Source organism: Oncorhynchus kisutch, linkage group LG17 (assembly GCF_002021735.2).
Source record: "Oncorhynchus kisutch isolate 150728-3 linkage group LG17, Okis_V2, whole genome shotgun sequence".
Taxonomy (NCBI): Eukaryota; Metazoa; Chordata; class Actinopteri; order Salmoniformes; family Salmonidae; genus Oncorhynchus; species Oncorhynchus kisutch.
In genome coordinates this window covers 75,785,204-75,797,595 of record NC_034190.2, presented here as the reverse complement: position 1 = coordinate 75,797,595, position 12,392 = coordinate 75,785,204, and the positions used below count along the sequence as shown (strand labels likewise).

At 46.8% G+C, this 12,392-nt stretch overlaps 1 protein-coding gene across 1 annotated transcript in view; it reads left to right on the top strand.

Annotated features, from left to right (window-relative positions):
* The first annotated feature begins 1,617 nt into the window (after positions 1–1,617).
* Positions 1,618–12,392, top strand: part of LOC109908593 (zinc finger protein 385A) — a 165,374-nt gene continuing 154,599 nt past the window's right edge. The window contains exon 1 of the mRNA XM_031794621.1: positions 1,618–1,809. Coding sequence (XP_031650481.1) covers positions 1,800–1,809 — 10 coding nt within the window. The 5' untranslated portion in view covers positions 1,618–1,799. The remainder of the gene's footprint in view (positions 1,810–12,392) is intronic.

Genomic DNA, 12,392 nt, shown 5'->3' with positions numbered 1-12,392 from the left:
TCTCTGTCTCGTTGCTCCCGGTCCTCTCCTCTCTTGTCTCTCTGTCTCGTTGCTCCCAGTCCTCTCCTCTCTTGTCTCTCTGTCTCGTTGCTCCCGGTCCTCTCCTCTCTTGTCTCTCTGTCTCGTTGCTCCCGGTCCTCTCCTCTCTTGTCTCGTTGCTCCCAGTCCTCTCCTCTCTTGTCTCTCTGTCTCGTTGCTCCCAGTCCTCTCCTCTCTTGTCTCTCTGTCTCATTGCTCCCGGTCCTCTCCTCTCTTGTCTCTCTATCTCGTTGCTTCCGGTCCTCTCCTCTCTTGTCTCTCTGTCTCGTTGCTCCCGGTCCTCTCCTCTCTTGTCTCTCTATCTCGTTGCTCCCGGTCCTCTCCTCTCTTGTCTCTCTGTCTCGTTGCTCCCGGTCCTCTCCTATCTTGTCTCTCTGTCTCGTTGCTCTCAGTCCTCTCCTCTCTTGTCTCTCTGTCTTGTTGCTCCCGGTCCTCTCCTCTCTTGTCTCGTTGCTCCCAGTCCTCTCCTCTCTTGTCTCTCTGTCTCGTTGCTCCCGGTCCTCTCCTCTCTTGTCTCTCTGTCTCGTTGCTCCCAGTCCGCTCCTCTCGTCACTCCACGTCTCTACATCCCTCTGTCTGTTTGCAGAGAGGGGTGGGGGTGGAGGAGTGAGGAGAGAGGGGTGGGGCGGAGGAGTGAGGAGAGAGGGGTGGGGCGGAGGAGTGAGGAGAAAGGGGTGGGGGCGGAGGAGTGAGGAGAGAGGGGTGGGCGGAGGAGTGAGGAGAGAGGGGTGGGGGGGAGGAGTGAGGAGAGAGGGGTGGGGGCGGAGGAGTGAGGAGAGAGGGGTGGGGCAGAGGAGTGAGGAGAGAGGGGTGGGGGCGGAGATAGAGTGGGACACACACATACATTATTAGTCCAGTGCTGTCTCCTTCATGACTTACACTCTGCATGATGACAAGTGCCTGCTGCTGCTCCCATTCGTCGAGGCTGCCACCAATCAGAGCACACTTAGCACAGACATGTAAGGTTCCTTTAGATTATACACAACCCCAAAAATAAGAAGAGAGAGAGAGAGATAGAGAGACCAGTTTGACACCAAGGCATTCCCATGTCAGAAATGTTCCCACTGAACAGATATAGCTTGTCAGCTGTGTTGGAGACCATCACATTTTCTGGCTTCTCTGGAGTAGAAGATCTAGATAAAGCTGCTTTTCATTCTGTGATTGGGGAGTTCGACTTCATTCTGTCATTAGGTAGTTCAACTTTGGCCAGTAGCTCCCCCTCCCTCTTGTTTCTGACGCACCCCAACCCCGAGGCTTATCTGAGGCAGACAGGCAGCACAACTGCACCAGCATTACCCCCCCCCCCCCCCCCAACCTCCTCCTCCTCCTCCTCCTCACATACTGTTAATCACCTGGTGAGGGCGGACGCAAGGCTGGGCAAAGCGAGGGACAGACAGACAGCGTGTGCAGTGGTAGCAGGTGGGAGTAGCAGCAGTCTCCGCTCACATTTAGTTCTGCTTTTCTGACTTGCCAGCTAGAGAGAGAGAGAGAGAGAGAGAGAGAGAGAGAGAGAGAGAGAGAGAGAGAGAGAGAGAGAGAGAGGGAGAGAGAGAGAGAGGGAGAGAGAGAGGGAGAGAGAGAGAGAGAGAGAGAGAGAGAGAGAGAGAGAGAGAGAGAGAGAGAGAGGGAGAGGGAGAGAGACGAGCGGTGAAAAAAATAAGAAAACAATTTGGAGCCATTGTCCCTTTGGAGAGACGGGAGAGACGGGGAAACGAGGGAGCACTGTTAAACGATAGGAGCAGAGAGAAGGAAAAGACACGATGATTTTGGGTGAGTTGTTGTCGTTTTCCTCTGCGTCTTGATATTTTTGGGGAGGTCAAATGTTTCTGTTGTATCATCAGGCATTCTTCAAAACTTGATTTATTTATCATAGTCTCATCCACTCAACGTCTCAACAACACTCAAGCTATCTGTCGTGGTGTTATTGAATACCAGCAAAATGTAGCCTATGGATTATTAGGATTATAGTACTAATCAAAAGCATCTATTTGCCGTGTCAGACAGATAACAGGAGAGGTCAAAGTGTGTTGTGTTGGAAGCATATCATTAAGATGTGTTTGGTCACATGACATGACCATGCTTCAGCTCTCTCCTGTCCTCTTCTCTCCTATCATGTCCTCTCCTCTTCTCTTCTCTCCTGTCCTCTCCTGTCCTGTCTTCTCTTGTCCTGTCCTCTCCTGTCCTGTCTTCTCCTGTCCTGTCCTCTCCTATCCTGTCCTCTCCTCTCCTCTTCTCTCCTGTCCTCTCGTATCCTCTCCTGTCCTCTCCTATCCTCTCCTCTCCTGTCCTCTCCTATCCTCTCCTGTCCTCTCGTATCCTCTCCTGTCCTCTCCTATCCTCTCCTGTCCTCTCGTATCCTCTCCTGTCCTCTTCTATCCTCTTATCTCCTATCCTGTCCTCTCTTCTCCTCTTCTCTCCTGTCCTCTCCTATCCCCTCCTCTTCTCTCCTATCATATCCTCTCCTCTTCTCTCCTGTCCTCTCCTATCCCCTCCTCTTCTCTCCTATCATATCCTCTCCTCTTCTCTCCTGTCCTCTCCTATCCTGTCCTCTTCTATCCTCTTCTCTCCTATCCTGTCCTCTCCTATCATGTACTCTCCTGTCCTCTCCTGTCCTCTCCTATCCCCTCCTCTTCTCTCCTATCATGTCCTCTCCTTTTCTCTCCTGTCCTGTCCTGTCCTCTCCTGTCCTCTCCTATCCTGTCATATCCTGTCCTCTCCTATCCTGTCATCTCCTGTCCTCTTCTATCTTCTTCTATCCTGTCCTCTCCTATCATGTCCTCTCCTGTCCTCTCCTCTTCTCTCCTGTCCTCTCCTGTCCTCTCGTATCCTCTCCTGTCCTCTTCTATCCTCTTATCTCCTATCCTGTCCTCTCTTCTCCTCTTCTCTCCTGTCCTTTCCTCTCCTGTCCTCTCATGTCCTCTTATTTCCTGTCCTGTCCTGTCCTCTCCTGTCCTGTCCTCTTCACTCCTGTCCTTTACTGTCCTGTATGTCCTGCCGAGAGAGTTTGAGGTGAGAGAGAAGCTACACATAACAGACTGGGATAGAGATACAGCTATGCATACTGCAACTATTCGGCATCAACAGTCAAGCACACAAAAACACGTGAGGGCTACATGTGAAGGATGTTGGGTGTATACATTGTCACATATGAATGTAAACATTCTCCTTTGGTGCTGCAGGGTTCTTCAAAATATTTAATTAGCTGTTCTACCAAGATACATTATGTGAGAAAAGATCCTATTGTATATTCATACGGCTGCGTCATACATGCATTTCAGTGTGTGGCTAGATACACCGACAAGCATTGCAATGCATTTGTAGCAAATGTGCTACACAGAATATACTGTCATTCAGCATGGTTTAGTATTCTAGTCTCATAGTCCACACGTGGGTGAGGGGAGACAGAAGCCTTCCGTCCAGTCTCTCTGCTAGTTCGTCTGTACTAACTCTATTGTTCTAGTCCGTCTGTACTAACTCTACTGCTGCTAGTCCGTCTGTACTAACTCTACTGCTGCTAGTCCGTCTGTACTAACTCTACTGCTGCTAGTCCGTCTGTACTAACTCTACTGCTGCTAGTCCGTCTGTACTAACTCTACTGCTGCTAGTCCGTCTGTACTAAATCTATTGCTACTAGTCCGTCTGTACTAACTCTACTGCTGCTAGTCCGTCTGTACTAACTCTACTGCTGCTAGTCCGTCTGTACTAACTCTACTGCTGCTAGTCCGTCTGTACTAACTCTACTGCTGCTAGTCCGTCTGTACTAACTCTACTGCTGCTAGTCCGTCTGTACTAACTCTACTGCTGCTAGTCCGTCTGTACTAACTCTACTGCTGCTAGTCCGTCTGTACTAACTCTACTGCTGCTAGTCCGTCTGTACTAACTCTACTGCTGCTAGTCCGTCTGTACTAACTCTACTGCTGCTAGTCCGTCTGTACTAACCCTATTGCTACTAGTCCGTCTGTACTAACTCTACTGCTGCTAGTCCGTCTGTACTAACTCTACTGCTGCTAGTCCGTCTGTACTAACTCTACTGCTGCTGCAGGGGATGGGAGCTTTGCTACTGAAACACTGTAAGTCACTGTGTTTCATAGACTGTGTGTGGGTGTGTGTTGCAGGTTAACTGTTTGCTAGTGTGAGGAAGAAGCATGTGTTTTGTTGTGTGTGTTGTGTCGTGAGAGACGCTGTGTGTAAGGTTATGTACTGTATACGTGTCAGTCTTTTAGCTGCGCTGTGTGTGTGTGCGTGTGTATTGCTATGTGCTCTGGCTCAGGATTGGCCACATTTAAACATTTAAAACACATGCCTTTACATTTTTAACACACATTTAAAACACATTTAAAACACATGACTTTACATTTAAAACACATGCCTTTACATTTAAAACACATGCCTTTACATTTAAAACACATGCCTTTACATTTAAAACACATGCCTTTACATTTAAAACACATGACTTTACATTTAAAACACATTTAAAACACATTTAAAACACATGCCTTTACATTTAAAACACATTTAAAACACATTTAAAACACATGCCTTTACATTTAAAACACATTTAAAACACATGACTTTACATTTAAAACACATTTAAAACACATTTAAAACACATGCCTTTACATTTAAAACACATTTAAAACACATTTAAAACACATGCCTTTACATTTAAAACACATTTAAAACACATGCCTTTACATTTAAAACACATTTAAAACACATTTAAAACACATGCCTTTACATTTAAAACACATTTAAAACACATGCCTTTACATTTAAAACACATGCCTTTACATTTAAAACACATGCATTTACATTTAAAACACATGCCTTTACATTTAAAACACATGCCTTTACATTTAAAACACATGCCTTTACATTTAAAACACATGCCTTTACATTTAAAACACATGCCTTTACATTTAAAACACATGCCTTTACATTTAAAACACATGCCTTTTTTATTTTTTTATTTCACCTTTATTTAACCAGGTAGGCTAGTTGAGAACACCTTTATTTAACCAGGTAGGCTAGTTGAGAACACCTTTATTTAACCAGGTAGGCTAGTTGAGAACACCTTTATTTAACCAGGTAGGCTAGTTGAGAACACCTTTATTTAACCAGGTAGGCTAGTTGAGAACACCTTTATTTAACCAGGTAGGCTAGTTGAGAACACCTTTATTTAACCAGGTAGGCTAGTTGAGAACAAGTTCTCATTTGCAACTGCGACCTGGCCAAGATAAAGCATAGCAGTGTGAGCATACAACAAAGAGTTACACATGGAGTAAACAATTAACAAGTCAATAACACAGTAGAAAACAAAGGGGGGGTCTATATACAATGTGTGCAAAAGGCATGAGGAGGTAGGCAAATAATTACAATTTTGCAGATTAACACTGGAGTGATAAATGATCAGATGGTCATGTACAGGTAGAGATATAGGTGTGCAGAAGAGCAGAAAGGTAAATAAATAAAAACAGTATGGGGATGAGGTAGGTGAAAAGGGTGGGCTATTTACCAATAGACTATGTACAGCTGCAGCGATCGGTTAGCTGCTCAGATAGCTGATGTTTGAAGTTGGTGAGGGAGATAAAAGTCTCCAACTTCAGCGATTTTTGCAATTCGTTCCAGTCACAGGCAGCAGAGTACTGGAACGAAAGGCGGCCAAATGAGGTGTTGGCTTTAGGGATGATCAGTGAGATACACCTGCTGGAGCGCGTGCTACGGATGGGTGTTGCCATCGTGACCAGTGAGCTGAGATAAGGCGGAGCTTTACCTAGCATAGACTTGTAGATGACCTGGAGCCAGTGGGTCTGGCGACGAATATGTAGCGAGGGCCAGCCGACTAGAGCATACAAGTCGCAGTGGTGGGTGGTATAAGGTGCTTTAGTGACAAAACGGATGGCACTGTGATAGACTGCATCCAGTTTGCTGAGTAGAGTGTTGGAAGCCATTTTGTAGATGACATCGACCAAGTCGAGGATCGGTAGGATAGTCAGTTTTACTAGGGTAAGCTTGGCGGCTTGAGTGAAGGAGGCTTTGTTGCGGAATAGAAAGCCGACTCTTGATTTGATTTTCGATTGGAGATGTTTGATATGAGTCTGGAAGGAGAGTTTGCAGTCTAGCCAGACACCTAGGTACTTATAGACGTCCACATATTCTAGGTCGGAACCATCCAGGGTGGTGATGCTAGTCGGGCATGCAGGTGCAGACAGCGACCGGTTGAAAAGCATGCATTTGGTTTTACTAGCGTTTAAGAGCAGTTGGAGGCCACGGAAGGAGTGTTGTATGGCATTGAAGCTTGTTTGGAGGTTAGATAGCACAGTGTCCAAAGACGGGCCGAAAGTATATAGAATGGTGTCGTCTGCGTAGAGGTGGATCAGGGAATCGCCTGCAGCAAGAGCAACATCATTGATATACACAGAGAAAAGAGTCGGCCCGAGAATTGAACCCTGTGGCACCCCCATAGAGACTGCCAGAGGACCGGACAGCATGCCCTCCGATTTGACACACTGAACTCTGTCTGCAAAGTAATTGGTGAACCAGGCAAGGCAGTCATCCGAAAAACCGAGGCTACTGAGTCTGCCGATAAGAATATGGTGATTGACAGAGTCGAAAGCCTTGGCAAGGTCGATGAAGACGGCTGCACAGTACTGTCTTTTATCGATGGCGGTTATGATATCGTTTAGTACCTTGAGTGTGGCTGAGGTGCACCCATGACCGGCTCGGAAACCAGATTGCATAGCGGAGAAGGTACGGTGGGATTCGAGATGGTCAGTGACCTGTTTGTTGACTTGGCTTTCGAAGACCTTAGATAGGCAGGGCAGGATGGATATAGGTCTGTAACAGTTTGGGTCCAGGGTGTCTCCCCCTTTGAAGAGGGGGATGACTGCGGCAGCTTTCCAATCCTTGGGGATCTCAGACGAGATGAAAGAGAGGTTGAACAGGCTGGTAATAGGGGTTGCGACAATGGTGGCAGATAGTTTCAGAAATAGAGGGTCCAGATTGTCAAGCCCAGCTGATTTGTACGGGTCCAGGTTTTGCAGCTCTTTCAGAACATCTGCTATCTGGATTTGGGTAAAGGAGAACCTGGAGAGGCTTGGGCGAGGAGCTGCGGGGGGGGCGGAGCTGTTGGCCGAGGTTGAAGTAGCCAGGCGGAAGGCATGGCCAGCCGTTGAGAAATGCTTATTGAAGTTTTCGATAATCATGGATTTATCAGTGGTGACCGTGTTACCTAGCCTCAGTGCAGTGGGCAGCTGGGAGGAGGTGCTCTTGTTCTCCATGGACTTCACAGTGTCCCAGAACTTTTTGGAGTTGGAGCTACAGGATGCAAACTTCTGCCTGAAGAAGCTGGCCTTAGCTTTCCTGACTGACTGCGTGTATTGGTTCCGGACTTCCCTGAACAGTTGCATATCACGGGGACTATTCGATGCTATTGCAGTCCGCCACAGGATGTTTTTGTGCTGGTCGAGGGCAGTCAGGTCTGGGGTGAACCAAGGGCTGTATCTGTTCTTAGTTCTGCATTTTTTGAACGGAGCATGCTTATCTAAAATGGTGAGGAAGTTACTTTTAAAGAATGACCAGGCATCCTCAACTGACGGGATGAGGTCAATGTCCTTCCAGGATACCCGGGCCAGGTCGATTAGAAAGGCCTGCTCACAGAAGTGTTTTAGGGAGCGTTTGACAGTGATGAGGGGTGGTCGTTTGACTGCGGCTCCGTAGCGGATACAGGCAATGAGGCAGTGATCGCTGAGATCCTGGTTGAAGACAGCGGAGGTGTATTTGGAGGGCCAGTTGGTCAGGATGACGTCTATGAGGGTGCCCTTGTTTACAGAGTTAGGGTTGTACCTGGTGGGTTCCTTGATGATTTGTGTGAGATTGAGGGCATCTAGCTTAGATTGTAGGACTGGCGGGGTGTTAAGCATATCCCAGTTTAGGTCACCTAACAGAACAAACTCTGAAGCTAGATGGGGGGCGATCAATTCACAAATGGTGTCCAGGGCACAGCTGGGAGCTGAGGGGGGTCGGTAGCAGGCGGCAACCGTGAGAGACTTATTTCTGGAGAGAGTAATTTTCAAAATTAGTAGTTCGAACTGTTTGGGTATGGACCTGGAAAGTATGACATTACTTTGCAGGCTATCTCTGCAGTAAACTGCAACTCCTCCCCCTTTGGCAGTTCTATCTTGACGGAAGATGTTATAGTTGGGTATGGAAATCTCTGAATTTTTGGTGGCCTTCCTGAGCCAGGATTCAGACACAGCAAGGACATCAGGGTTAGCAGAGTGTGCTAAAGCAGTGAGTAAGTCAAACTTAGGGAGGAGGCTTCTGATGTTGACATGCATGAAACCAAGGCTTTTTCGATCACAGAAGTCAACAAATGAGGGTGCCTGGGGACATGCAGGGCCTGGGTTTACCTCCACATCACCCGCGGAACAGAGAAGGAGTAGTATGAGGGTGCGGCTAAAGGCTATCAAAACTGGTCGCCTAGAGCGTTGGGGACAGAGAATAAGAGGAGCAGGTTTCTGGGCATGGTAGAATATATTCAGGGCATAATGCGCAGACAGGGGTATGGTGGGGTGTGGGTACAGCGGAGGTAAGCCCAGGCACTGGGTGATGATGAGAGAGGTTGTATCTCTGGACATGCTGGTAGTAATGGGTGAGGTCACCGCATGTGTGGGAGGTGGGACAAAGGAGTTATCAGGGGTATGAAGAGTGGAACTAGGGGCTCCATTGTGAACTAAAACAATGATAACTAACCTGAACAACAGTATACAAGGCATATTGACATTTGAGAGAGACATACAGCGAGGCATACAGTAATCACAGGTGTTGAATTGGGAAAGCTAGCTAAAACAGTAGGTGAGACAACAGCTAATCAGCTAGCACAACAACAGCAGGTAAAATGGCGTAGACTAGGCAACGGGGCCAACAGATAAAACAAACAAGCAGAATGGAGTACCGTGATTAATGGACAGTCCAGCGTGCATCAGCTATGTAGCCAAGAGATCAGTGTCCAGGGGGCAGCGGTGGATGGGGCAGGGAAGCTGGACTGGCGAGTGTTATCCAGGATTTAAAAAAACTAACAATGACTAAATAGCTTGTAGCTAGTTAGCTGGTTAGCTTCTGGAGGTTCTTGAGTGTGTTCTAAAAATAAATAAAAAAATAATAGCGATTCCGTATCACATTGGGTGAGGCAGGTTTCCGGAAGGGTAAATATGGGTCCGTGGGCGTTTGGGACGCGGCGATTCAGGCGGTTAGCAGGCCTGTGCTAACAAGCTAACAGTTTGTAGGCCCGGGCTAGACAAGGTAGCAGTTAGCGGACCGGAGCTGGACAAGCTAGCAGTTAAGCAGGCCGAATTAGCAAGCAGGGAGATAGCGAGAGCTAGAGAGTTAGCCTTTGGGGGACGTCGCGATGGGGTGAGTCTGTTTATTCCTCTTCATGCGGTGACATCGATAGACCGGTCGTGGGCCCGGGTATTGTAGCTCAGGAGTATGCTACGGTGGTAGCGCAGGCCGGGCTAGCTTCAAGCTAAGTGGGTGGAAACGCTAGCCAGGGGTAATCATCCGGGGTTGCGGTTTAGCTAGATAGCTAGTTGTGAAGATCCAGCGTATTTGGAAGCTTAGGTTTAGCAAAATGTTTTTAAAGGGATAGCTATGTAAAAAACGAAAAATATGTAAAATTTACATTTAAAACACATGCCTTTACATTTAAAACACATGACTTTACATTTAAAACACATGCCTTTACATTTAAAACACATGCCTTTACATTTAAAACACATGCCTTTACATTTCAAATGCATTTAAAACACATCCTCCACTCCACTCCTCTTCTCCACTCCTCTTCTCCTCTCCTCTTCTCCACTCCTCTTCTCCTCGCCTCCACTCCTCTTCTCCACTCCTCTTCTCCTCTCCTCGCCTCCACTCCTCTGTTACTCTCCTCTGTTCCTCTCCTCTGTTACACTCCTCTCCTCCACTCCTCTCCTCTCCTCTGTTCCAGTCCTCTGTTACTCTCCTCTGCTCCTCTCCTCTCCTCCACTCCTCTGCTACTCTCCTCTGTTCCAGTCCTCTGTTACTCTCCTCTCCTCCACTCCTCTGCTACTCTCCTCTGTTCCAGTCCTCTGTTACTCTCCTCTCCTCCACTCCTCTACTACTCTCCTCTGTTCCAGTCCTCTGTTACTCTCCTCTCCTCCTCTGCTACTCTCCTCTGTTCCAGTCCTCTGTTACTCTCCTCTGTTCCAGTCCTCTGCTACTCTCCTCTGTTCCAGTCCTCTGTTACTCTCCTCTCCTCCATTCCTCTACTACTCTCCTCTGTTCCAGTCCTCTGCTACTCTCCTCTCCTCTGCTACTCTCCTCTGTTCCAGTCCTCTGCTACTCTCCTCTGTTCCAGTCCTCTGCTACTCTCCTCTGTTCCAGTCCTCTGCTACTCTCCTCTGTTCCAGTCCTCTGTTACTCTCCTCTCCTCCACTCCTCTACTACTCTCCTCTGTTCCACTCCTCTGCTCCTCTCCTCCGCACCCCGCCAGGCATGTTTTTCTAGGAGACAGTAATGATTATAGGGAGTTTTGACATCTGAGGTGTGTGTGTGTGCGTCATCATAATGCATACTTAATGTCTGGTGAACATGTTATATCTGACTGATATGTTTTCTGTCTCTAGCTGTAATGTACCATCTGAGTATTGGTTTATTCTCCTTTCTGAAAGAGGGGATCTGTGTGTGTGTGTGTGTTTGTGTGTGTGTGTGTGTGTGTGTAGGCCCAGCTAAATGAGGTTGAGACATAACATGTGTTAAGAGCATCATTAACCCTCTAACTACAGCTGTCTCACTCCAGACAAATTGCTCTGATCTGTACGTGGAACTTTCTGCTTGATGATGTGACAATTAGTTCTGCTTCTCATATAGAAGGATAGAATGGGCTGACTCTACTCATCACGTTTCTATTCTATAATACTCAGTTATACTCTCTTCTATATTGATCACCTATATAGTAGTACATTCATTTCATTATTGCCATTAGATTATGAAACATGTATCACACTAAAGCAACCTAAATAGCTGACAGTGATTTATCATGAATATGTAAAAGCCTAGTGTGGTAGGTCTATAATAGCATTCATGCTGTGTATGTGTGAGGTTCTGTGAGGAGATCCGTATGGTGTTGTGTGGTGCAAATGGACCAGATTGAAAGTTTGCATCCCAAATGACACCCCTTTCTCTACATAGAGGGAGTACGCCCATAGGGCTCTGATCAAAAGTAGTGCACTATATAGGGAATACTGTGCTATTTAGGCTGGGAACAAAGGGCTCTTACAGGGTGATGATACACCTCTGAGATGCTGGACCTGAAGGGTTTTCATCACGGCCTGTGGAATCTCCACTATCATCATGGATGAGGCTCAACAATCAGACTCCATCATTTTGTTGTCGATTGCATCTCAACTGTTTTGTTCATTATTTTTGAACCTTTATCTAGGCAAGTCAGCCAAGATCAAATTCTTATTTTCAATGACAGCCTAGGAACAGTGAGTTTAACTACCTTGTTCAGGGGCAGAACGACAGATGTCCTACCTTGTCAGCTCGGGGATTCGATCTTGCAACCTTTCGGTTCCTAGTCCAACACTCTAACCACTAGGCTCCCTGCCGCCCCAAAGGATTGTTTGTCTTGCGTATCTTACAGTTTTGTGTCGAGACACTCAACATTTTCCAGGGTAAAATTCGGCTCTGTTTGATATGGTGATTTGGCTGTGAAGCATTTTGACATTTCTGTCATTTTAGCGGTGAAAAGGCTAATGTCGTCGTTATGACCTTTATCAGTACTACCTCTGCTGCACCGTCTGGTCTTGGGGTTTCTCCCTGATATCACGATTCAGATATCACTCTGTTTAGCTCTGACAACATATCTGTATGACAGGGTGACACATTTCATTAGACAAGATATGAAAAATACAACAAAATGTGTGTGTGTAAAGTGTGTGTGTGTGTAGTACAGTGTGTATGTGTGTGTAGTACAGTGTGTATGTGTGTGTGTGTGTGTAGTACAGTGTGTGTATGTGTGTGTAGTACAGTGTGTGTGTGTGTAGTACAGTGTGTGTGTGTGTGTGTGTGTGTAGTACAGTGTGTATGTGTGTGTGTAGTACAGTGTGTATGTGTGTGTGTAGTACAGTGTGTATGTGTGTGTGTGTGTGTGTGTGTGTGTGTGTGTGTGTGTGTGTGTGTGTGTGTGTGTGTGTGTGTGTGTGTGTGTGTGTGTGTGTGTAGTACAGTGTGTATGCATCAGTTGATATTAGTACATGGTAATATGCGTATTTGCTTAATTCCCTCACTTGTTTCTACATTCACCTTGAGCTCACCTCCCC